Source organism: Alligator sinensis, unplaced genomic scaffold, assembly GCF_000455745.1.
Source record: "Alligator sinensis unplaced genomic scaffold, ASM45574v1 scaffold98_1, whole genome shotgun sequence".
NCBI classification, from domain to species: domain Eukaryota; kingdom Metazoa; phylum Chordata; order Crocodylia; family Alligatoridae; genus Alligator; species Alligator sinensis.
Window position 1 is genome coordinate 1,878,051 of NW_005842058.1, and position 26,093 is coordinate 1,904,143.

The window sequence follows — 26,093 nt, forward strand, 5'->3', positions numbered from 1 at the left end:
TGTTCATGCAAATGTTCAGAAAATTTGCTTCTTTCTTGGATGTGGCTTTGGTGCCTCTGCAAGTGTCTGTCTCTCATCCAGAGAAGGGGTGTAGAAAGCAAGTAGCATTAGATACCCTTGCCTGGTGGGACAGGGGGGAGCTCCACTCTTCTACCAGCTGCCTGGGCAGAAGAGTCCACAAGAGCAAAGGGCATAACTTACTTCGTGTCCTTTTCACTGCTTCAAAGCTGCAAGCCTGTAAAGAGCATACGTCCCGTTCTCAAGGGGCTCGGGGGCAGTGTCCAGAGGAACTAAAACCCCTCTTTGTGTCTTGGCAGGAAACGTCCTTCATGAGGTCCTTTTCCATGAACAGACAAGGGGGCTCCAATCATTCCAGCTCATCGACCGCCTCCCTTTCCCAGCTGAGGCAGCCAGGCGAGGAGAAGAGAGCCCTCTGCAAAGGCCCTTCCACATCCTCCTGGCAGCCTTGGACGCCAGTGCCACAGCCAGAAGGGAAGCAGCCCACGATAGAAGAGGCACCTGGGCAGCTGAGAGACTCGGTGTTTGTGCCGGCGTTTACCGAGCGTGACATGAGCGCCAGGCAAGGGAAGCGTGTGCGGCACAAGTCCGAACCCCAGCACCTCAAAGAGAAGCCGTTTACCTTCAACCTGGACGATGAGAACATCCGGACCTCCGATGTGTAGCCATGCATGGTGCGAAGCTGGTGCACCACGCCCCTGTCCTACCCGGCGTTTGGAAAAGACGAGGCACTCTCGGTACAAGTTCAGTGCAAAGACACTTTGCTCCCCCTGCAGCCGTGTGGGGCGGCCTCAGCGGTGCAGCGCCCCTTGGCCTGTGTAACCTTGCCCTGCCGTGCACTCAAAAAGTGTGCAAAAAATGCGTGCACCCAAAATGCGTCCAAGGCAGGCGGAAAGAGCCGGTCTCCTCGGTGCTTGTGCTAGTCAGCGTGTCCAGAGCACCGAGCCTCTTCTGTCCCTGGTTCCATGCTGCTGGGTTCACCCTGATGAATTTGGCCTTTATTCTCCAACTTTATTATCAGTCTCTTGTCGGCTGTACATGGGAGAGGAACAGGAAGAAAGCCCTGGTCAGACCCGGGTCCCTCTCCGTTCTAGCACCTGCTCTCTGCCACTGTGACGTGGGAGACCGGGCAAGATGGACGTATAGTCTGACGCAGGAAATGGCAATGCTTATGTTCCCGTACAAGATTTAGTCTGGCCCACTTCCTCGGTGACTGTGCTCTCCCCAAAGGGAGGAGAGACCAGCATTCCTGATAGCTCCCATTTTCTTCCCCACTGAAACCTCATCTTTAATGTCCCAAATTCCTTCTCTGGTCTCTTCCCCTTCATGGCAGACGGGGGGATCAAGGTAGTTGATGGAGGAAGAGAGGGGGAGCTGCTGGCAGTAACAGAAATGCCTGGTGCTCATTAGAAGGATACCAGGAGGGGCTGATACAAACCCACCTGGCAGGTGCATGGCATTTCAGTCATGTGCACCTATGTCACATGGGAAGCATCAGGCCCCTGGGCTCTGCCCTAGAAGAGCGATGACACCCTCAGCAGCTCCGCCTGTTTGGATCTCAGGGAAACCATGCAGGAAGCAGAGGGGGAGATGGGTTTTTTTCCAAGCAGCAGGGGCAGGTGTGGGCCCATGCTCATGTTGGGCAATAGGGGTAGGATTCTCAGTTCTCTTGAGCCATTGAGAAACCCCCCCAGTGGGCCCAAACATGGAGTTTGCAAGACACCCGGAAATCTAATTTAAAAAAGGAGAAGGTTGCAGCTGTAACGTAGTTTTTTTCCAGGGGACCAGCTCTTTGCTCTGCAGCACTGACCACGTAGTAACGCCTCTCTGCTGTCGATTCGCTCCTTTTCTACTCATTCCCCTTGTGCGCCGTCAGGCTGCAGCAAAGACTCCTTGGTCTGACCCATGTATGACGTCCCGGTTGGAAAAACAAAACCGATTTCTTGGTATATTTATGTTTTTTTAAAATGTGAGGAAAGGTTAGGACCACTCTTTTGCAAGCTGTCTGGAGCAGGGACTCTGTGGCACACATATTCTCAGGTATATATATCCAGGTTTGTATTGCGGGCGCTTGGCCACAACAGACTGTTAAATGCCTGAATCTTGGAATGTTTCATGCAATGAAAGCAGACCATGTACAAAGAAATCGGGATGATTTGGTTCTCCAACTAGGCCGTGCTAGCTGGTATTTGTACCAGCGTACCTCGGCAGGCACCCATAAGGGAACGAGTTGATGCATGGTGAATGCAAAGCACTTGCTAGATGATTCAGCTATTCCGTGATCAGAGAGGAACTGGAACGCTGTCACCAAAGAAATGGGTACGTAACCTCTTGTCTCAGCTAGCATGTAGAAACGACACCTCTTTCCTGCCTCTCTCTTCCCCGTGAGAGATTCAGTAGTGCCTCATGTTGTTGCGTGAGTTGTGAACGCTGCGCAAAGCCTATGCAAAACATACATACCCCCCTTAAACCTTGCACAGGGATGAGGTTTGCCCGGACTGAGAAGTTATACATCCTGCTTGTGTGCCTGTGCCTCTGCTCTGAGCCCACTCGCTTCCCGCCCTCGCTCGGACAAAACTGGCAGCGATGTCGGGGCCAGCTTTGCCCGAGTAGGAACTAGCAGGAGCGGGTGCTGTATTAAAATAAGAAACCAGCACATGCCCGGGTTGGAACGATCATGCAGAACTAAAGCAAAATGAAACCAGAGTAAGGAGTTCAAAGTATTGCCTATGGGAAGCTTTTGTGGATTTTTTGTAAGCTCTGGTCCTCCATGTCTTCCATATCCCCCGCAGTGCATGGTGCTGTTGTGGGAACAGTCTTTATATGCAAGAAGATGACTGCTAGAAGAAAAGGCAGCCAGCTGACTAGAAAGTGAGTTCAAAAATCACTCCTGCCTGCCTTGCTCTTGTTTTGAAATTGTAGCATGTGTTGGAGGATGTGTTGGAGAAACAGCAGCTTTAAAAGTGCTCCAGGAACATGCCGTGAAAGCCAATACATCAGCCTGACAGCCACGCAACCTGAAGGCAGTTGCACCTGTTCTCTTCCTGGAAAGAGTTGGCCAGAGCATGATTAACCAGTACATTTTTGGAGAGGCAGGGACCAGGAATCTGATCATCCTCCTGTGCTCTCGTAAGGCAGTTCTAGTCCAGAAATAACAAAGGGAGCCTCCCAACTAGGGAAGTTCACACACCTGTTCTCAGCAGAGGCAGGAAAACATGGTAACTATGAAAATGAACCAGGGTTGATGCAAATAGCATGGTTTTCCTGCAATGGAATTGCTGACACCTGTGCTGGGACTGCTTCTCCTTTTTGGCTTTCTTTGCCCTAGTGTTTTTGATAGCCATAGTGTTATTTAGGCTGAGATAATGGCCCCTTTTGAAATATTTAACAACTAATTGTAAGCATGTATGAGCCACAAATGAGCAGGGGCAAGCAATAGGAGTGCTTAGGCCAAGGGCAGTACCTACAGCTGCAGACGACCGTAGACGATTGGAAAGGCTGCAGACATGGCAGCCACTTGTGCTGAATTAGTACCGCAGGGTCTGTGGGAGCTGGGTGGGCAAGAGCCTAAGCCTGTAGCAGAGGTGTGAAGTAGTGAAGAGGAAAGCTGCACGGCTGTAATGGTAACTGCAGTGTTCCCTTTTTCTCTGCTCATGGAGCAGCCCCAAGGCTGGCTCCAAAGGCCACAGACTAGTGGCATGTGAACGTAAAGTGGAGGCAGGGGTCTTGGAGGCGAATCTCTGGTCGCTGTGCTGCTCTTGTGCAAGCTGGGCATGCCGACTCGGGTGTGCTTGTCCGGCGTCAAGTGAATTCCCACCACTTGGGGCGGACCCCCGTCCAGATCAGCAGGGAGCCCTTGACGAGAAATAACATACGGTAAAATGTGTGCGCGCTCCTGCCCGAGCCTTGTCCTTGTATCGTCTCACTGACATACCGCTGGGGATGAGGCACGGCCTGCGATTGTGTTTCCAGCTCCCGTGGGGATCCCCATGCAGTGCGACAGCAGCTCGTATGAAAGGAACGGCGTGAGGGGGACGTGTTTGGGTGCAGGGGTGTTTTACATGATGACGCCAACATGGCTCAGCTGTTTTTGTACATAATTGCTGTGTATTTCAAGTGCCTTTTAGAGACAGGGGGTGCCTTCCCCACAGGGAGGTGCTCACACCAAAGCCTTGTGATGCTTGTGCAAGAGTAAGCCTCTGGAAGGTGTAACGTGCAGAGACTGGCTAATTCTGGTACTGATTCCTCCCATGCTCACATGGGAAGAGCTCTCCATTTGTGGAAGAAATACACTTCCATATAAAATACCAGCCAGTTTTTCAGGTTAAGCTGGTGCATATCTTGGATTATTGAACATATGTCGGGACCGCACACAGTGTAGAGACACACTTTGATAGTCACACAGGTTTATTTCCCTTCCCCTTTCCTCTCAGTCCCTGTGCAACTTATTTGAGTGGAGTTCGTTGCAAATGCTAAGACTGAAATGGGAGGGTTTGAGTTTTGGGGGTTTTTTTGTGAGCTGCTTGTGCATTTTGTTGCGATACTGGCACCAGTAATCTTCAGCTGTGAATGGTTCTCCCGTGCACAGACTAACTGTGAGTGCACAAAGCCACACTGATGCGATGCTTCTCGCTACTCCTTCTGCAGTGTGTAGTGGAAAACTTTGGTTGCTTGTTTTGTAGTAAAAATCTGTGTGAAATCTTTCCAGAAAACGTGTTGTCAGAGACTTCTTTTACCAAGGATAACCTGTGTTAAAAAATCCCCGCCCCTTTCTAATGCCATGGCAGCTCAGCAGCCTGGCCTCTTTGTCCAGCCAGCGGCTGGCTGCAAGCATACTGCGTGTCTGCACCTGGCTCCCCTGCCTGCAGGTGCACGTGGGCCAGGGAGGGGGGGAGAGGAAACCACCTTCCAGGTAAGTCCAGATCAGGGCTGCAGCTTGGTGCCTAGAGCCAGTTGCAAGACGCTGGAGCGGCTCAGCCCTTTCTACCCCATCAGTGACAGCACGTGCGAGCCTGCGGATCCCTTCCTTCTGGAGCGTGTCTCCAGCACTGGCAGCTTCCGCTGCTTCCCAGGGAAGGGAAGGGAAGGGGATAGGTATGGACCAGCTCATCTTTGGGAGGAGATTTCTCCCCAGCTCAGGAGCCTGGAGCACCCCAACCGGGGGAACCAAGGGGCGCTGTGGCTGGTCCCACCCTGACCGCAAAGCAGAGGGGGATCCTTCCAAGGCTTGTGCCATGCCCAGGCTGACCGGCTTCCCTGCAGCCAGGTGGGAACAGGCTGGGTCACTGTGTGCCCCAGCTGCTCCCTCCAGCATAGCCTGTGCCAGGGGAGCAGCTGTGAGCAGCCGGAGCTGGCTTATGCCAGCAGTAAAGTGTTTTCTTAGGATCCAAGGTGCTGCCTGGCTTCAGGCTGGTGCCCTCCCCACCTTTCTGCTCCTCTCTTTCGTCCTGCCGCAGGCCTGGCAGCCAGGTTGTGCACTGGTGTCTCACAGCCCAGCCTCACCATCCTGCCAGCAGTCAGGAAAGGTTTCTTGAGCAGCCCTGGGCTGGGGAGCAAAGGGCCCTGTGGGCAAGGGTCTCCTGTGTGGAGCTGGCTTGAGGGGCTCTCTCCGGCAGGATGGCACCGGCTCCTCTGCCCAGACCCCTTCTGTGTGTCCTGGTCCCTGTGCACTGGCCGAGGGTTTGGTAGGAGGTTGTGGCACTCAGCCAGGCAGCAGATGTACGGAGGGACCCTTATCCCCAGAGCTGTGGGCTGGGCAGGAAGGTGCCTCCTGCTGTGCTGGCCATGAGCTCTGTACTGGGATGAAGCGAGCCAGGAAGCACCCACATGATGAGCATGTGGGTTGGGGCCATGGCAGCGAGAGGAGAAATGCAGGTGGGACGGAGGTGGGTTTAACCCAAGCCTGGAAACAGACCTGGCGCGATTCCCCCTGCACAGCCTCTCGCCCACGGTCCTCTGCCAAAGGCGGCGGCAGGGGAGATACGCCCCTTAGAGACCACCGAAGAACTAGAGCACAAGGGCTCACTTCATCAGAGGCTGGGAGGGGACAGCAGAGAGCGGGGGGGTGAGGTGGGGTGAGTGACTGGAAGAGAGGAGGGAGGGACAGTGCTGGGGGAAGCAAACATGCAAAGAGCCCCTAGGACCAAAGGGGTCATGGAAACTAAGCTGTGCAAGGAGGTGAGACTCCACAGTCCCCATTTAAACCAGACAACATAGTCCAGTCTGTGGATGATTCCTTATTCTGCAATTTCCCTTTCAAACCCGCTTTCACACTTTTTCTGCCTGAGAACAGCCCCTTCCCCAGGCCAGCGACGGGTGTCCAGGGAGGCTGCCACGTCCTGCCGTTGGCCTGTGCGCGCTCTTCTGCAGCTGGTGTCAGAGCTGTGCTCCCTCCTTCTTGCATGTAGTGATGGCCCCTTGCGTCTGACGTGGACAGCAAGGGGCACGGTAAGCAGGTGGTGGCCTATACAACGTCAGTTGAGTTGCAGGTGAGTGGACCTCAGCCCCTGGACTGCTTGTGATTCGGTCTGGTGATGATGTGGGTTGTCTGATGTGGCAGCATAGTGGGCTACACATTCAAGTCCTCTGCTGTTAGCCATGCTCATGTGCATTAAATGTAGGACCCTCTGTCTTTTCGCTTCTTGGCGTGCTGGTTGACAGTCGTGACGTGCATAAAAGAAGTAACAAGCCGTGACTGTCCCTGGTCTCCTCCAGGACGGCGTGGAATGGAGCTAATGGAAACCAATGATTCCTTTAGGTGCTGCTCAGGGAAAGGGGACAAATCCCCACGGTACCTTGGAGGGGAGAATTCTTTCCAGACCTCTGGCTAGACTGATCAGTATAAAAACCACCTTGGATCTTAATGGCATTACGCTACCGGTGCTGGTTGGATCAAATAACTGGCTGCCCTGCCTTCACTTTGCCGCTCACGAGAATGCCCATGCTCGGCAAATCATCCCCAAATTAATGTGGCGATTCCCTGAGGAGGGGAGGGGGTTGCCCCTAAGCATAATCTCTCAGCAGGGGAGATTATGTTTAGGGCCAACCAACATGGGTTCATTACAGGCAGGCCAACCTGGTGGCCTTCTATGACCAGGTCACAAAATCCTTAGATGCAGGTGTCGCGGTGGACGTAGTATTTCTGGACTTCAGGAAGGCCTTTGACACTGTCTCTCACCCCATTCTCATTAAAAAAAACTAGGGGACTGTGGCATAGACACCTACACAGTCTGATGGGTCACTAGTTGGCTGGAGGGCCGCACCCAGAGAGTGGTGGTGGACTGGAGGGGTGTAGACAGTGGGGGCCCCCAGGGCTCGGTCCTCGAGCCCACACTGTTCAACTTTTTCATCAGTGACTTGGATGAGGGGGTAAAAAGCACCCAGTTCAAATTTGCAGATGACACTAACATGTGGGGGGAATTGGGCACGTTAGAAGGGATGAATAGGCTGCAATCGGACCCAGACAGGTTACAGGGGTGGGTGGATGAGAACAAGGATGGGTTTCAACACTGACAAGCACAAAGTACTGCACCTGGTGGGGAAGAACCAGCAGCAGACCTACAGGCTGGGGAACTCCCTTCTCATCAGCACAGAGGCAGAAAAGGATCTTGGAGTCATTATTGAGGCCAAATGAACATGGGCCGATGGTGTGGGGACGCGGTCAGGAAGGCCAACCACACCTTGTCATGCAGCCACAGATGCATCTTCAGCAGGTCCAAAGAAGTGATCCTCCCCCTCTGTGCGACACTGGTCAGGCCACAGCTGGAGTACCGTGTCCAGGTCTGGAAGCTGCACTTCAGGAGGGATGTAGACAACATGGAGAGGGTCCAGAGGAGGGCCACTCGCATGGTCAGGGGGCAGCAGGGCAGGCCCTACAAGGAGAGGCTACGGGGCCTGAACCTGTTCAGCCTCCACAAGAGAAGGCTGAGGGGGATCTAGTTGCCATTTACAAACTGGTCGGGGGGAGTCCCTGTTCCCTCAAGCGCTACCAGGAGTGACGAGGAATAACAGTTACAAGCTGGCAGAGGGTAGATTCAGGCTAGACATCAGGAGGCGCTACTTCACGGTCAGGGCGGCTAGGATCTGGAACCAACTTCCAAGTGAGTGGTGCTGGCTCTTACCCTGGGGGTCTTTAAGAGGAGGCTGGATGAACACCTTGCTGGGGTCGTTTGACCCCAGTGCTCTTTCCTGCCATGGCTTGATGATCTACCAACTATGAAACTATGGATCAGAGTTGGGCATAGACTAAGTAGGGAGAAAACAGATGGGAGCAGCTCAGCTGCCAATTCAAGGCACACCAGAAACTCCAGGAGGGGCAATGAGATGGATGCCCATCTGTGGAACAGGAGCAAAGGGCTAACGGGTGTAAGCTTTGCAGAGTAATGCTGAGAGGCAGGGGAAGAACTGGTGGCTTTGGTGATGAGAGAGATGGTTCCCATCCTGTCTACCTGTGCCTTAGAGACACGGCAGGCTTAGGTAATAGTTGTCTTTCTGCAATGCCCATAATCTGCATTGTGAACAGTGCGTTTATTCTGCAGTTGTGCTGCAGAGTGCGTGGAAGGAGATGGCCGTGGTGACAGCTGGCTAAGCCCTTCGGTGACTGCTTCTGACTGCAGAGGACTGAGGTTTGCAAGGGAAATAAGAAACAGGCAGGGCAATGCTTTGTCCCCCGGCTGCCCACTGCCTGCCAGCTTGCTCTACAGGACAGTTTTATTGCTGATGTCAAGAAGGTTGCTCCAGCTGTTGTCTATCTTGATCTCTTTCACAGGTAAGGATACCTCCCTGAGGCTGATGGCTTTAAACCAGTTTAAAATGCATTGGCCAGGAGAGTTGGATGAGTGCACTTCAGGTAAGCATCCACACCTGTGAACTGCACTGGATTGGGAAATCCTGCTGTAGGATGTGTGTCTGCTAGGAAGGAACGCTTGAATAAATGCACCATTACATGGAGGGAGAAAGCCTTCCTCTAATGGTTGCTGAGATTGGCACAGGAGGCTTTTATTGGGGCGGATTGCACCTGACTATGCAAGCACCATTTAAAATGAGACAGGCCTTGACTCTTGGCTTGTCTCTGTGAGTGTTTCACAGCCCTTGAGACACTTAGGTGGTGTCAGAAAATCCTAAAGCGTGAACTAAGCAAGCCTGGCACTTCTAAGCAACAGCTTCTCTAAATGGTGCTGAAGACTGGTGAAAAGGGACCCTCTTCAGGACCCAAATGCAGGCTTGATATGAAGACGCTTTAGCAAACCTAAGAGCAATCGAAATGTTTCCTTGAATTCTGAGCAACCGCCTGTACTTTCCTTTCCAGATATCACAGGGCCAGGCTGGTGCATGAGACCAGAAAGGTGAGCCAGATCACTAAAAAGTGCTGCTGAGTAAAGAGACAATGCAAGGTGTGAAAAGCAGAATGTGGTTCTCAGCTGGGAAGTCCCAAGGGTGCAGCACAGTTGCCATACCACAAGTGCCGTTAAACTGAAGCAGCATGAAGACAATATCGGAGACAGTGTCCACAAATTGGATATAGCTTGGATCAACATAGATCCTGCTGTGAGCATGGCTGAGTTTGCTGTGGAGGGCAGCGGGACAGGGAAGCAGAAAATAAACTGATGTGATTTTAATACAAAGCCAATGCATGCGTACGGTATATTAGGGAGCTGGTGGTTTTTCTGCCACGGGACTTAGTGGACCAGGCAGGCCGAGGTGGCCTGGGGAAACATCCAAGGTGTAAGCATTGTCCCTCTGCACGGAGGTGAGCCCTGCTCCTTTAGAATAAGTGCCCTTGACTTTAGCGTAGGAGGTACCCCACATAGTCACAGGAAAACAGGCTCTTTCCCCTGTGATGAACTCCAGTGTAACAGCCTCTCCACTGGTCTTCTCTTGCAAATTTGGGTGGGCCCTTGGTGAATTTGGTAAATGTCTTTGGTTGCTACCGTCCTTGCCTGTTCAGGAACGCTTTTGTTTCCCAGTCTAGCTGCATGTACAGTGGAGGTTGTGTCTGGGAGCTCAGTGCAAAGAGTCACGGTAGCGAGCCAGTGCTGTTCCCGACACCGGGAAGCTCCTGTCTTAGTGTGGGAATGGCATTGAACATGTCTCCATACATCACAAGGCGCCCCCGGGGGTTACAAGAAATAATGGCCACAAGCTAGCAGAGAGCAGATTTAGATTGGACATTAGGAAGAACTTCTTCACAGTTCGAGTGGCCAAAGTCTGGAACGGGCTCCCAAGGGAGGTGGTGCTCTCCCCTACCCTGGGGGTCTTCAAGAGGAGGTTGGATAGGCATCTAGCTGGGGTCATCTAGACCCAGCCCTCTTTCCTGCCTATGCAGGGGGTCGGACTCGATGATCTACTGAGGTCCCTTCCGACCCTTACATCTATGAATCTACGAATCTATGAATCACCTACTCTTGCTGCATTTTGGACAGGCAGTCTATTCGAGCTCTGGGCAGCCATGCACTGTCATGTGCTGAGGGGTGTCGGAGCAGGACCTACTGCTGTGCTCGCTGATTCCCTCTCTGTCTGCATGAGTTCTCCAGGGGACTGTACTGGGATTGCAGGCAGCTGTTTATGATCGACTGTGACAGCGCAGGAAAGGCCAGACCTGGCAAACTGCTGAGCTCCCAGCTGAGCATGGCCCTGTGCCCGTCCACCCCTCTCCTTTCCCCAACCCGGTCTGGCCAGGAGTGGGAACAAAAGAACATAACCACGTTGTTGGCTGCCTTGGCAAACTTTGCACCAAAAGTGTTTGAGGCAGAGGTGTTGGTTGTACCAGGCCCTAGATGCACTGGTGAAAGTGGAGCGGGCACAGGACAGACACCCCTGCCCACCAAGCTCTGGGGCAAAGAGATCCCATAGATGCACAGCAATAGAAAGAGCTTGGTGTAAGCATCCTGTGTGCATCCCCCTGGGCTCGGCTTGCGCCCCGTGGACAGATGTCTGATGGCGAGGCACTGTCATAGCGGCCTACAGGCACCACCCTGTAATAAGCTGCAATAAACTCACCTCTGGATACCAGTGTAACTGCCAGCGTCCAAAGCCGATGTACACGACACCTGTGTATAAGGTTGCATGTCCAGGGTCTGCACTTAGGGCACACGGAGGCCTGACACTTTTTAATCCCCCCTTGTTAAACAATCTGTGGACTAAATGCATTGAAGGTGGGATGACGAGCCTGAACTGGCAGTCCCAGGTGGAAAGCTGTCTCCCACATGGGCGCAGGATTAGATATCACTGGAGACATCTCGTAATGCTTACTGCACACTGCCAAGAGGCCGCACATCCCTCCCTGCAGGCATCCTGGTCATTGAGACGGAGTCACCTATGGGTGAATGTTACCAGAAGGTGGCTGTATTAGACAGCTGTGAAACTTCCCTGCCATGTTCTCGGGGGCAGACGCAGAGCTGTGTAAAGGCAGGTGCGCGGGATGTGAAGCATGCCATGCGTGGTGCCATGAGGAACTGCCAGGTACCACCTTCCATGACCATGCCCGAGGGTGGGCAGTGACAGGTTTTGCTTAAAATGCTTGTAAAGCTGCTTCAGAGTCACGCTTCCCTGCTCTTGATCCTGCAAACAGGCCCGCTGCAACGCCTCTCTAGTGACGCTCCCTCACACTCAGGCCCAATCTCTGTCCCATTCCAATAGCCCCTTTTGCCATCCCATCCAAATCCCAGAGGAAAACCAATTTTTCTGCCTCTGCAGACCTCCCTGGACCCAGAGAGTCCCCCGTTCAGATTTAGTTCATTCGATCCATACCAGAAATGCAGCAATTTCTCAGTTGTCGCTGTTCTGGTATCTAATCTCTAAATGACTCACGAGCAGAAATCTGAGCAGGTTTGCCAGGTCCTCGAAAAGCTTTTTCCTCTTGACAGTCCCAGCCCACTTGTGGTGTTACAGATCTGGTTTTGCTGCGTCTCTCTCTAGGGCTCACGAGCACATCCTAAGTCTCCTCCAGAGGAAGACTCGACCCAAGGAGACATATCTGAGAAGCATCTTCTCCTGACTTCTAAGCAAGCTCCGCTGCCTGCATCGCGTGTCTGGCATGCTTGTTGTCAGTCAACAGCAGAACAGGCGCTAAGCTGCAGGGAGTCCACGAGCAGGCTGGGCGCCACTCGTATCTGCACCTTGCAGGTTGGCGGTGCCTTCTGTAGGGCGGGTATCCCAAAGACTTAGGGAAATGAGGCCTGATGTGGTACTGGGAATGCAGCCAGGCCTGCAGAGGTAGGCTGAGGGGGTAGTGGGAAGGAGTGAGCCCTTGTCATGTATTTATAACGGAGACGTAATGGACAAATATGGATGCACTGGACTGTGTCCCTCTCGGCACCCTTATCATGTGAGCACCTTGGGGCAGGAGCCATGCTCACATGTCTCTGTGCTGTGGTAAGGATGAGCACCTGATCCATGCTGAAGCCTTCTAGTGCTCCATCAGCCTATGTAGTAATAATGAAGCGGGTTAGGTGGGAGACTGGGGAAGCCACGGGTGAAGCAAAGGATGGGGAGACCTCAGACTTGTAGGCAGGAAAGAACGTGGGATTCAGTGCAGAAACGTGTCTCATGGGGGATGCGTGCCATGTCGGGCTTCATTCGTAGGAAACAAAGTCAGCTCTTCAAGAGCGAGTTCTGAAGAAGCAGAATAGAGGTCCAAGCCCTGGAAATCCATCCCTGTCCCGAGCTCTGGGGTTTACATCTTCAAAGTCCTTCAAGGAGCTGCTGCCTCAAGGTAAGACCCTCACAGGGAAGGCTGCTCCTGCCTCTTCCTGCACTTTGCAGAGGCCGCTCAAATGCTTGGTTTGCAGTGTTTGTGCAGGAGCTGTGGACCAGCAACGTGACCTCAGAACTTCCCCTGAAGGTAGGCTGACACCTTGCTAAGCCTGCACCTGGCTGGCTTTCTGCGGTAGTCTGGGGAGCAAGCATAACATCAGGGGAAGCTGGAAGCCACATTTCCCCTGCTTCCTGCCCGTGGGTAAAATGCCCACTGCCGTCACTGTGAATCGTGCTCGCGGAGCAGATTGTACTTTAAATCGGGGTAGGATTCTTCTAGAGTATTTTACCAAGAATGTACGACTGGCCCAGTGTGCTGGGAAGACTATCGCCTGTGCTTCCACAGCAGGCTTTCTTGGGAAGCAGCACCAGCTTTATCCACTTCCACTCTTCATGCCTTTTAATCCTGACCACCTTGTGCCAACTGAATGTGGTCCTTGCCAGGCCAGAGACACATAGCAAATGTAGGGCGTCTGTCACAGTTTAGGGCTGTACACTCCCAGACTAAAAGCACTGCTGAGAGGGGATAGCAGAACGATAGTAAGCGTCTGAATGGCAAGCAGGCCTGGGTCTGATTTTAAATCAGAACGGAGTGTCCCATAAATATCAGCCCTGTGCTTTCTTCTGCACTGAGTGCAAAGGCAGAATTTGGCAGGAGAGCTCTGACCCCAGAGCACGCAGGCTAGTGCAGTCATGGTTTGGGGAGGTGACCACAGGTGAAGACTTTGTTTAAGTTTTTTGAGGCATGGGCGAGAGAAGAGTGGGCCCAAACCTGGGAATCCACTGTGTCTGAGGTCCCTGAGTCCTGGCTATGAAAGGCTTACAAGGTGGAGCTTTGACAGCAGCGGGGAGAGCTAAAGCATGGGGTGGTGCTCAATGCACACAGACTTGTGCACGCATGTTTCTTCCCCCTTGACCTGGTGTGACTGAACTCAGCATGTGCATATAAACAGCTGTTCCCCTGGGCTGAAGTGTGTGCTGGATGTACTATGTGGACATCTCCCCAGCCTCCCTCCCTCAAGAGACTAGCTTAAGACTGTCCAGCTCAGGTGCCTTGTGATGGGACCCCTGCGTCCCAGAGAAGAGATGTTAGCACAATGTGATTTCTAGGGACTCACACGTCAGGCAGTCCAGCTGAAGGCGGTGTTAGTGATAGAGGCTGAATTTGGCCTACTGAACTAGAGGCACAGCTGCAGTTGGAGAACTTGAGGGTTGACAGTATGAGCTTCATTCTTTATTTTGCATGAAGAATGACTGGCCTCCTGATGCACTCGCATTGTGCCTAGCTCTGAGTTTGGGACTTGCAGCTAGCTTTCCCATTGACTTGACCTGGAGAGCGTCTGGCAAGGTTTCCCTGCCTCTTTGTGTGGAGTTCATTGTTTTAAAGTGTTCGCCTCCTCTCTGGGACCAGGCTGAGTGCGGAAGGTGGATTTTAGTGCTGGGATATTGGACGCAAGACTCCTCCCATGCTAGAACAAAGGGGAACAAAGCTAACCACCCCTATTAGAAGTCCATTCAGCCAAATGAAGGGTGTTCTCAATCCCTGACTGATAACGTATGCAACGTATTCCTGTCTCTCAGCTCCCGTCCACTCGGATGCCCAGGGCCACCACTGTTGTTTGCATAGATTTGGCCCAAGCGGTAGGCTGAGGCCAGTGCAGTGATGCCTATAATTCCTTCCCCGACAGGAATGCTAAAAAGATAGGTGACACTCAGCCACAGAAATCCTGTTCTTGAGTCAGTAACTCTGATGACAGTAGCTTGGTAGTTGGGCTGTGCCTTAGGTGAGCCTGTGAATGCTGAATGCCATCCAGATTAGACAAGGGCAGGAGGCCTTGAGATAAGTTTAGACACGCTCCAGCAGCAGGAAAGAACACAAAGCTGACTGTCCTTGCACTGAGAGCTCTCTGTTGGTTAACGTCCCCCCCCCAGCGCTCGGGGAACCCTACCCAACGACGACGAACAAGGGCCCAGTGTTGGCACGGCAATTTTTAGCAAACTTCACAGCAGAGGAGTGGAGGGAAGTGATATCTATGGAGAGGCACCAAGCATGTTTACAGCAGCTGAACAATAACCTGATGCTGTGCAGTTCTACAGGGTAGGGCACTGCTGTGTAGGCATTGTAGCTGGCAGGGCCAATGCCTCGCTCTCTCCTGTAGCCAGCATCTGTGGGTCAGCTCTGTCTCTGCGATCCCATGAATTCTCCCCCCAGGGTGCGTCGGGTGGGCACAGAGGTGCTCCAGAATCAGTTTCCGGGTCTGCTGCGACCAAATCCTGGTCTTCCCAATGACTGCACTGACTCTATCACTGCTATGTTTTAAAGAAGTCAGTAGAGACAAGATCCAGTAGGGAGAAACTGTGATCCTAAGGAACACCTGGGCAGCGTGAGCATTTGGGAGTTAATTCAAAAAGCAGGGAGGTTCCCCTAAAGTCTGGACCAGGCAGTGGTGAAAAACTGAGAAAGGCAAGTCTTACCAGTGCTGGACGTGGGCACAATCCTATCGGCTTCCTCAGAGGCAAATCATCTTTTATCAGTCAAGAACCTGACCCAAAACCTGTAGGTGAACTTCAGAGAAACCTGGTTGGGGGAACAACTGTACGGTACGGAGGGCCATGGCTAGACGTTGCCTATTCGCTCACATGCTTGAGATGCAAACCAAGATGCGATCAACTGCGGTGAAGTCTCTCAAGCAAGCTGCTCTACACAACTTATTTTTGCTCTTTCTATAAAGAGTATAAAATGAGCCAGAAATTCACATTTATAAATCCATTCTAACATAAGCACAAAACTCCTTTTACTAGTTTTGAAATGCTGGCGAGGTCAGGTGCAGATCAGATGTTGCTCTCCACTTGAGGCTTGGCTAAATTGCCACTGAAATCAAGGGGACTTGCCTGCATTTAACTTCTGGCTTTTTTTTTTGGTACCTTTATTGCATTTTTGTCAGTTTTCTATTAGCTTTTATACAGTCTTTTATAGGTGCTTCTAACGAGACCTTATTTAGGGACTATTTTCTGTTTGATTGGTTGTTCCCATTGTCACGATGGGCGACTTATTTTTTCGGAGCCCTGCTATGTTGTCATTGACTGCTTTGAAGGAGACAGGCTGACTTCCCAAAGTGGCAAGTATAATCTCCTCAAGGTCAGGTTCCTCACATGATGATACGGAAATGAGCAGCCCAAACATAGAAGTCAGGGTCAGGGTTGCTTGGAAAATTTCTAACAAGACAACTGTTGAGACTTCAAAGGGGTGGGTGGACAGGAAAGATGCTTGCAAAACAAGCTGCTGTATATATCGATGCGTTGGAATAACCGTGGGGTGCTCATGAAATTATGGCTTGGGGAAGGCTGTGTGGAGACTACAGCATCTTCTCCTCTCCTAGCAAGCAGACATCCTTTGATTTTATGCATCATTGTAAATGTAACTTGCAGTGTCTCCTAGTCTTTTTTTAGCATGACCTTAACTTGTGCAGCTGTCCCCCTCTCTCCCCACTCCTCATTGCTTCCTGTCCTCCTTCCTCTTCCTCTCCAACTCCACTTGCAGCTGTTGTGTACTGCTAATGCCCCCGTGATACGTGGCTAGGGCATTTAACTTGCTACATCCAAGCCGGTCAAAAAGAGTGTGCAGGTTTTCGGTGACTGTGCTTTTAGCACTCAGCTATGGACAAATTCTTTTCCATTTGTATTTGCTGCCCTTTCTTGAAAGTTACCTGAAATAGAACATCTGGACCCCGCCATGTGCTCTACTTTCCAGAGCTTTCCCGTAATGGAAAAGGGGAAGTCTGATACTGTCCTGAGAAACGGGCTTAAGTGTGTATCCTGACAGCAAGCAAAGGCAAAAGTTTCTGCTTGCATTGCAAGTGGTGAAGGTGGACCAACCTTCAAGGTTGGTCCAACCAACCTAACAAGGACTAACTTGTTAGTCACTGCTTCTCACTGCACTCTTTGTTGCTTATTTAACTTGAATCAGTGCTTCCATTTCACCTGCAACCGATTCAGAGCATATATTGTGAACACAGGTCTCGTGCCCTCTCTCCTCTAATCCCACTGACTGTCAGATCTCGCTAAGATGTAGACGTGCCCCTACTACGCCATGCACTTCCTGGCTGCTTTTACCTACAGATAATGGAGGTGTATGACGAGGTGGAAGTCGTACAGATAACTCAGCACTTGGTCTTACCACGCACTTTTTTTATTCTAAGACCTCTGTTTGCCTGTCTGTGGTTGCAGGCTCTCCTTTATACAAAAAGAAAGGTTGGCTCTCCAACAGATTTTTGTACAAGTCGTGCTGAGGATTACTGAATACTTAAGCTTTGAGCTGCATGTCTTCTCCCTTTTCTACAAGTCACCAGTGAGGTAAGGGGCTATGAGCTCAGCTATTGCGGCCTCTCAGTAAAGAAGTATTTTTCGTGTGAAACTGAACATTTCAAAAATGTTCTAAGATTGAGCTTTGTGGACAGGCCAAAATTAGCACATTTTAGAGGGATACATTACCCTGACAGTGGAATGCAAGAGAGGCCAAGTATTTAACCCTGTCAACTGTTATTCTGCAGGGAAGAAGCTTCCAAATCATTTTAACAGGGATTTGTCTTTGAAGGTGAAGTCTGAGGTATATGCACAGGTGTTAGCCACAGCATTCTTCTGCAGCTTATAATGCACAAGTCCAGAACGTATTTACACACGGTAAAAACAAAGCAAATGCAAAGCGTTTTCTGCAACAAAGGCAGAAGTCCGTCTCCAGTCCCGCAGAGACAACAAATGCTGCATCAGCTTCTCTTGGGTTCAGCTTTCAGGCAGACGTCATTTCTTCTCAGTAAATGGTACACCAGTTGCTGCCATCACTGGGCATCAGCCCACCCGTGATGAGAAGAATAAGGTCAACAAACCACCAGATGCCCAGTCCTCCAAGAGTCAACAGCTTTCCTACTGCTGTTCCAGTATGACCCAAGCAGAACCGATCCACTCCAAAGCAACCCAGGAAGAAGGAGTAGAGTAAAGTGGTTATGAAGTAGTGTCCAGTGTATCTGCAAACAAGAAGATCAGAAAGCTCTGTCAAGTGTAGTTTGGCCCAAGAGAAATACTGCCTGGCAAACCTGATCCTTTACCAGCCTCCTCCTATCTTCTGCTTTGTGGCCCTGTCCAACTGACAGCGGGGAAAAGTTGCACAAACTGTGATGCGACCGTGGGCATAGCAAGACTAAAATCCAAGCATATGAGCCGCTTCCCAAAATACTTTGGCAAAGGAAGGTTGGATCCGTGCAGCTACTGAAGTACCCCAAGTAGCAAAACAGAGTGGAGTCTTCCACGCTGCACGTATCCTGCCCAAACACAATCTTACTTGATGCACGGCTTATTCCCTCGCAGAAAAGTCCGGAGCCCTGCACACTCGATGCCTTCCAGCGCTCGGCACTGCACCAGAGTATGGTCTACGTCGCTATAGGCTTGGCCGCCAAACTGTGGGGGGGAAATGTTACGCACAACTGAGTGTCCTGGCAGCCGCTTCCAAGGACAAAGAGGTGATGGCCCTCCAGCAGGAGGCATCTTCAGATTCCTGGCCGGTTCAGCGAGCACCCGGGGACTCATTCATTCGCCACAGTGCTTCTGGCCCTCGGGCATATAGATGCTTCATCAGGTAAGCTACAGATTTCATCATTCTGCATTTCGTCCTTTTCCCCCCCTCCCCATCTTTTTAATGTCAATGGGTGCCCGTGGACGTGCTGCAGGGCTGCTCTGACACGCTGTAATTACAGTGCATCCGAGCAGACTTGACTAATCGAGTATGCTGGAACATGGTAATTACTGCACTCCAGCAGACTCTGTGTCTCATGTATCAGCGTCCCCATGCTTCAAAATGGTGGTGAGGGCACCAGAACTAAACCTCACTGAATGAGGCTGCAGCCTCGTGCACCAGGGGCTGCTAACACACGAGATGCTGCAGCACTTTAGAGCAGCTCTGGGGGCCGCTCTAAGTAAAGCGCCCTCCCCTACCCCGAGAGCAAGTGTAAAAGTGCCCAACAGGGACAAAATGTGACCTAGTGGACAGCACACCATGCGGGACAGCAGCGAGCTAGGAAATATCGAGCGTTTCAGCCTGGTGTTTTCCTCCCCGAGGGGCAGAGCAGATGGAAGGGAAGGAGAAGAGAGCACGGAGTCACTGCCACTCTGGTGACCGTGCAGTTTACATACCCTGGGGGTTGCACACCAGGCCATTCCCTTCACAGAATCACAGACAATGAGGGTTGAAGGGACCTCAGGAGGTCACATCTAGTCCAACCCCCTGCCCAAAGCAGGACCAGCCCCAACTAGATCATCCCAGCTGAGGCTTTGTTGAGCCAGGTCTTGAAAACCCCCAAGGATGGAGAGTCCACGACCTCTCTAGGTAACGTGTTCTAGTGCTTCACCTCATTTTTCCTAATATCCAACTTTTGAGCCCACTGCTCCTGGTTCTGTCATCTGCCACCACCAAAAACAGTGCCCTTGTGCCAAGAGGGTGCAGAATAACCTGTCGCTTGGGGTTTAGTGCTTGGCTCCATGCCACCAACACTGCCCCCCTCCTCTCTGTTTCAATGGCTTTGAGCAGCACCCAAGGAGCAGCCAGCTGCTTCACCATTGGCAGCACCAGGCTGCTCCCCAACCTTGAACTCGGCTGCTGCTCTGGGGCCCTCGGGGGTCTAGGCTGCACGCATCTGTTTGCATTCTGCACATCACCCACCTTGACGCAGCCATAGGTCAGCTCCTGCTGCGCTGTGGCGTTGCCCAGGTGGTCCACAGGCTCGTCGCACACCATAAACTCCTCGGGCCTGCAACGAGAGCCGGTCAGGGTCACGCACACCCCACTGGTAGGGTTGCCAAGCCTCCGGGATTGCCCCGGAGTCTCTAGGAATGTGAGAGAAGTCTCCAGGAGACGGCCCAGAGGCACCTGGCGAGATCACTGAAAGGGCAGTCATTAAAATAAACATGAAATATAATATTCTATCATATAATGTAATAGCACATAGCATAAATATAATACCATGATGTTACATTATATTTGTATGTAATATAAATATATGATCTAATAAAATGTAAATGTAATATTAGTATAATACAAATATAGTATTAATACAATATGAACAGGATATAAATGTCATATTGATATAAATGTAATTTACCATTACACTATGTATTATAAGAATATGATATAATAAAATATAAATGTAGTATTAGGCTAATACAAATCTATGGATATAATACAAGTGTAATGCTATAAATGTAAAATTGATATAAAAATACGCTATAATATAAATATGATCTAAACACAAAATAACCTCATTATATAAAATAATACAGTATTCCAGTGAGTTTTTAAAATGCAAGTGACGTGCATTTGCCTTGCTGACGTAATGACGCGTGAATGTCATGACGTCACATGGGGAGCCTCCCGGGATAGATTCTAAGGGCGCTGCCGCCCCGCCTCCCCAAGGCCCCAGAGCTCACAGGTGCGAGCAGAGGACAACTGGCCCTCGCGGGTCTCCGTAGGTCCACGCGGACGCCGCGGGCTCCCCCTCAGCGGGGCCGGGGCCGGGGCCGGGGCCGAGCCCGGGGCCGAGCCCGGGGGTGGTGGCGTTGTGCTGGTGGCCCCGCGACACGCCGTGCAGCAGCAGCAGGTTGCCGAGCAGCAGCGCCGCCTGCCCGCACAGCAGCACGTAGCTTAGCGGCCCCATGGCGGCCCGGCCCAGCCCAGCGAGCTAGGCCGCTGCGGAAGCAGCGCAACTAAACATGCGCAACCAATAGCAGCACAGAGCGAAGCGAGGAGGCGGGACCAAGCAGCCTCGGGGCCAATAAGAGCCGCGCAGCTCCGACCAGTTCCCAACATGCATGCCTGGTTGGCCGGTTGGGAAGGGGCGGGGCTATGGCTCATAACAACGGCAGGCGGTGTGGTCCATGAGATGCCCAATCAGGAGCGAGAGGGGGCCGGGACAAAGCTGGAGCCCCGCCCTGGCGTTAAAGAGACAGGGGCGGCATTGGGTGGGGGTGCTGGTGCCCCTGGAGTGGGCAGCTACGTGCCCCAGGTTGCAGTGCAGGGCCTTGTGCACTCAGCCCCTTGCGCAATGCAAAGGGCTGGCAGTCCCTTGGGGCCCGGAGGGGCTGGTGCCCCAGGCCAGGCGGATGCATCGTCGCAGGGCGAGAGTGAACACACGCGCAGGCAGGGCGCCTGCCCCAGGTGCTGGCAACAGGCCCAGGCACCACATCCAGTCTGAGCAGGTCTGGAGCCGCAGCAAGGTCCCCTCCGGTGCTGCGGGGTGGCCAGGCCGTAGGTGTCCCACAGCCACAGCAGAGCACTGACGCCACGGCCCTGCCAGTTTGCTTGCCCTGCTGCACGCCTCTCGCCTCCGCTAAAGCCATACCCAAAGCTTAGACTCGCGGACAATGAGGGCCAGACGGGACCTCAGCAGGTCACCTCTAGTCCAGCCCGCTGCTCCAAGCAGGACCAGCCCTAACTAAATCATCCCAGCCAGGGCTTTGTTTAGCCGGGTCTTCAAAACCTCCAAGGATGGGGACTCCACCACCTCACTAGGTAACCCGTTCCAGTGCTTCACTATCCTCCTTGTGAGTGACTTCTTCCTAATATGCAACCTAAACCTCTCACTGCAACTGGAGACCGTTGCACCTTGTTCGGTCAATGGATGTAAATGAAGCTTACGGTCACTCGACGTCCATGTACGCTACCAATGTGCCCGTGGAGTGCCTTGGTGTTCACGTGAGTCAGCTCCGGTGCGGTTGGCAGGATTTGATAGCAAGACCGTCCGGGGAGTCTGCGATGCCCGCTGTCTGCAGAGAAAAAGCCCGTGTCTGTTCTGTATGAACAGGCACTGTGGGCCAGAGCAGCTGTTTTGAAAGCATCTTTGTAAATGAGGGATCTCGTAACTGCCCTTCTCTTGTAAGGAGCAGGCAAGCTCCTTTGAGGGAACCCAAGGACTGGAGCAGCAGCAGCCTCCAGAAATCGCTACCCAAAACAAAGGCATGTGCAGGGTGCCCGGGGGTGGCTTTGTTGGCTCTTCTTTGGTGATAGCTTGGTTGTCTGTGACAGGCAGAACGATCACAGCAGAGAGGATGCCTCAACGCGGCAGCACAGGTAGCGTGGAGAATACTTGGTGTTGTGCTGGTGGAAGGAGGTGTCAGCAGAGGAAACCGTCTCCTGCTGGTTGATTCCTCCTGTGTTTGAGGAAAAAGGATGTTGTATTTTCTTTGTAAACTAATCCGATGGTGTCAAAGATACCAACTTGCTCAGTTTCTCATTTTAGTGGAAACAACCTGTCCGGCTGTTCGTGGCTGCCTGCTCAGACTAAGAAGAGTCCCGCACGGGATGTCTGCCAGTGAGCACTGCTTGATGTCATTAGATTTGGTTCTGTTTTGTTCTGTTTTGTACTGAGCCAGGAAGGGCGACAGGACTTTAGCTAAGTGAAGAAGCTTGTTCCTGGTCAAAGCTCCACTGTCCCTAACAAACGGGCACCCGGTGCTTCTGATCTTGTAAGAGAATCACCCCGGTGGGATGACGCATCACCCATGTCCAAGTGGCTGATACCTGCCCAGGGCCCTGGAAGCAGAGGAAAGATAGGATGCCTATTAATGCAGATGGGGAGATGTTGTGCCAGCTGCATGTGCCTGAGAAACATCTGGGGTAAATGTTTACTGGATCCTCTCGCTATCCTGAGATATGCTTGGTATTCATGTAATGTTCCCTCTTTTTCTGACCGCAGTTTCATATCCCTGATGACTTCCTAGCGCCCCGAATGTTGACTGCCCTGTGCTTCATCTCCAATGTGTTCACTGGAACTGGAAGAGGCCAAACCCCAAGCAGCTTCCTGGGAGGAGGCCAAAGGCTTTGGTGACCAAGGCTTTGGACATTAGTCAGCCTTGCTCGAGGACCCTTAGGTGTGCTTCTTGCTCTGCTGCTGACTCAGCCCCTGAAATTGCACCCGTCCCTGCCTGTTTCTCTCTCAGTTCCCCTATTTGTAATGTTAGGGCGACAATACAACATAGCAGTGGCGTGCCATCATTCCCAGACTCCACGTGCTGCTGAAGTGCCAAGCATTTCTCTTGTCGTTTATGAGGCTGTGATGTGATGCTGATTATCGGTCTGAGCATCTGTAGGAAGCCAGGTACAGCATACAATTGGATATGAGCACATCTGGAAAACAGGCGAGAGAATGATTGACTGCCTGTGTTTTCTTCATTGCTCAGAATATTTTTCACTGGCTGTACGCAGCTTGGTGTTTTTTGTTGTTTTCCTGTTTGTTCATTTGAATTTGGAAATGGTCGCTTGTTGCTGGAGGAATGTGACCAGAAACATGAGGGGCAGGTCTTCCTCCCACAGCTTTGGGGAGAAGGGTTTCCAAGTTGCCGAGTGCCAGGACTTTATTCACCATGATGAAGGAAACCAGTTTTCTTTGTTTGGTCTTTAAGTAGAACAGGTTACCATTTTCCACGTCGGAGTTTGGCTGCACAGCTGTTCCTAGATGTGCTGAGGAATTTCTCCCATGCCTGGCTGGCGGGTCTTGCTCATGCACAGAGACTTAAATGGATGTCCAGATTTGGGATCAGGAAGGAATTTCCTCCCAGGTCACAGTGGCGAGGAGCACTGTTTCGGTTTGGCCTTTCACTGCACCCTGGCCTGTGCCCCACTCCCTACAGTAAAGTTGGCATAGTTTACTCAACCAATTCCTTGCCATTTCTTCTACTCTCTGCTGGTGGCAGGTGGGTAGGGGCTCTTGTTTGGTTTGGGAACATACGTAAGCTTGGCATTGTGCATTAAGGCATGCCAGAGGGGTTGCACTGGAGGTTTTTTGGACCGCCAGTATTATGCAGTGCCCACAGTTGCAGGATGAGTCAGCCTGGCTTGGGGGGGGGGGGGTCCCTTCCAGATGTATATTCTTGTATTACAAATCCAGCAAACTAAACTAGGACAGAAGAAAAATGACTGCCGGGGGGGTGGAAATCATTCTTCTGCCAGATGTGTGGGCCGGGACAGAGCTGTTTGAGTAGCAGCCTCTTTGTATGTCGAGTTACTCTTGTGCAGTTCCTAGGCACGTCTAGATGGAGTAATAAAAATAAAGAAAAAAGCACAGAAGGTGTCAAAACCACCCAGAGAAAATTTCCGTGTCCAACAAATAAGCAAAATAACCAGAGGAGACAAATCCTGTCAGTAGGTCCATATTATTTTCTGTCCCACACTGCGCTGCAGGAGTCTGTTCAGTGACATGACTAACGTCTGTCACGTGTTGTTTGTTCTCATCCTCTGTGCTCTGGCGTGTGCAACGGGCTATTTTGTTTTGGCGAGGTGGTTTTGAATACATGTGTTGCTATATGATTCTGGTGAGGAAGGCAGGGCAGGGAAGCATGCCGGACGCTTGCAGCGGAAGGTGGTGAGGTATATGCAGACGCACAGATCCTGGAGAGCTCATCTTATGTTACTCATCTGTATCCCCATACAGCTACAGATGTGTGGACCACATTCATCCAAAAGTATATCTCCCCATGCTCCAAGTCCTAAAAATACGAATGCAGCTTTCTGAGGGGAGGGGCAGGACGTAAGAACAACTGTGAAGCCTTTTGATGGTTTTGTATTGAGCTGAACAGGCCCCAGACCATGACTTGCATTTCTAGTCACGTGCATTGCTTTTAATGGGCCGAGTCTGTCGTTTCTTCTTCGTTTCCTTACATTTTAGGCGCTGATCTTGTGCGCTGGTCTAAAGGCCTTTATACCCAAGCAGAGCCCCCTGGGAATCAGTACCACCTTGCTCGGGTAGGATCGAACCTTTGGATTATATTATATCATACCAGGGTAGGGCTGGTGAATTGTGTGCTTGTGTGTTTTGGGCAACATCTAGCCGAGTGGAGCTGCGATCACTCAACTTTGGGCACTGCCATCGTACAATTCATGCGTACTGGTGCAAGAGCAGGTTTCAGCCTTTAATGCTTTGGGTGTGTATATATGCACACACACACGGTCAGCTATCGCTAGGATGGGTGAGGTACACAAAGGGAGGCAGGCAGACAAGAGCCAGACGAAGTAAAATAAAATACCACCTCATGTTGTTAATGCCTGTAATTTTATGGCAAGTCTTGCAATAACATACGTATTCCCTAAAGCGTCAGCTCCTGGTGGCAAATGACTAGGTCAGCATTTAATACCAAAAAAGTAAGCGTTTTGCCCAGCTGGCTGCAGAATCAAATTGGACCATATAATCCGAATGGTCAAAAGCCAGGGGCAAAGAAGAAGAACCCCAAGAGTATTGTTTAAACCTAGGGTTTGCCATTGAGTCTCGTGATTTTTAGGCCCCAAGTAATGATTGAGGACCTTTGGGGTTGGCATTGCTAAGCAGCCTTGCAGAGATGAAATCAGATGGGTGCAGCATAAATTTTTCAGGCTCAGGGTAATGGAGTATCTTGCGCAGCACACCTGGCACATCCTCACCGAGCCACACATCCATCAGGCTGCAAGCATCCAAGGGGCCCTGTCGGCCCCGGTGGTGTCAGTCTGAGCTGGAAGAAGTTTTGGATCCTAGCTCTGCCCTTGAGAGTTGCTGCCAAATGCTACGTGTGTTTCAAGGGTGTAGGTTGTAGCCGTGTTGGTCTAAGGACAGAGGCAGACAAGGTTCCTTGGGTGAATCTGATATCTTTTTTGTTGGTCTAATAAAAGATACCAGATTCACCCAAGGAACCTTGTCTGCCTACGTGTGTTTCAAGGCACTCAGCGGCTGCGGTAATGTTCATGTTCAATGAGATCCCCGGGTAGATAACCCAGGGCTTGGTTCTCTGCTTTCTCTAAACTCCATTTATGCACGCAGCAGACACAGCAGCCTTGGTGGACTGCAGAAGTGGCTTCAGAGTTTCTTCCCGGTATGTGGGAAAGGCGAGTCCACCACACAAACCAGCAGATCTGATCCGCGGCTTCCCCTAGGCCCTGTGTTTTATGCTGACAGTCAGTGGAAACAAAAAAACCCCGGCAGGAAATGTTGAAATGTGTTCGGACAACCGAAGGAAGAGATTTCTGTACGCAGCATCTCTGTGTGGGGGGCTTCCCGCAACCCCCCCGTCCCAGAGATCCAGCATTGCCAGCTCTCATGATTTTTGGCGTTGTTCTTAAAGTCGGCGCTTCGGGAATGTGAAAAACCTTAGCTCTTTCATGTATGTACGTATGTATATATACTTTTATATAATTCTTATGTATATATACTTATATATATTTATACAATATAGTATTATTATTTATTTATATATATTCTTTGATATATTCTTTAATGATTCTTTCTATTTATATATATTCTTTGATATATTCTATT

The 26,093-nt window shown here is 51.4% G+C and overlaps 3 protein-coding genes across 7 annotated transcripts in view; 2 read left to right on the plus strand and 1 right to left on the minus strand.

The window, feature by feature from the left end:
* PLEKHA2 (pleckstrin homology domain containing A2) overlaps positions 1-9,685 on the plus strand; it is a 32,219-nt gene extending 22,534 nt beyond the window's left edge. For 2 of the 5 annotated variants that reach the window (XM_025203419.1, XM_014519648.2), the window contains exon 11: positions 318-4,730. In XM_025203419.1, the coding sequence (XP_025059204.1) occupies positions 318-683 (366 nt within the window). In that variant the 3' untranslated portion in view covers positions 684-4,730. Of the gene's footprint in view, positions 1-317; positions 4,731-8,555; positions 8,867-9,325 lie in introns of those variants that run through there. The other 3 variants (XR_003093914.1, XR_003093915.1, XR_003093913.1) reach the window with 3 other exon arrangements.
* A 7,253-nt stretch (positions 9,686-16,938) lies between these two features.
* TM2D2 (TM2 domain containing 2) lies at positions 16,939-20,553 on the minus strand. Its single transcript, XM_006023056.3, has 4 exons — positions 20,245-20,553; positions 19,481-19,568; positions 18,107-18,222; positions 16,939-17,792 (listed from the first exon to the last, which is right to left on the minus strand). Exons 1-4 carry the CDS (start codon positions 20,469-20,471, stop codon positions 17,579-17,581), a joined length of 645 nt encoding a protein of 214 aa, XP_006023118.1. The 5' UTR covers positions 20,472-20,553; the 3' UTR covers positions 16,939-17,578.
* A 1,799-nt stretch (positions 20,554-22,352) lies between these two features.
* The window catches only part of ADAM9 (ADAM metallopeptidase domain 9), a 33,402-nt gene continuing 29,661 nt past the window's right edge, over positions 22,353-26,093 (plus strand). Inside the window, exon 1 of the mRNA XM_006023021.3 lies at positions 22,353-22,429. Within this exon, the coding sequence (XP_006023083.1) occupies positions 22,368-22,429 (62 nt within the window). The 5' untranslated portion in view covers positions 22,353-22,367. The remainder of the gene's footprint in view (positions 22,430-26,093) is intronic.

Excerpts from the sequence above, each read along its gene's own strand:
- TM2D2 (XM_006023056.3), bottom strand. The coding sequence starts at position 20,471 with ATGGGGCCGCTAAGCTACGTGCTGCTGTGCGGGCAGGCGGCGCTGCTG. Across the intron at positions 19,569-20,244 it reads GTTGTCCTCTGCTCGCACCT|GCCCGAGGAGTTTATGGTGT; the intron begins GTGAGCTCTGGG and ends CTCTCGTTGCAG. Across the intron at positions 17,793-18,106 it reads GGGAATAAGCCGTGCATCAA|ATACACTGGACACTACTTCA; the intron begins GTAAGATTGTGT and ends TCTTGTTTGCAG.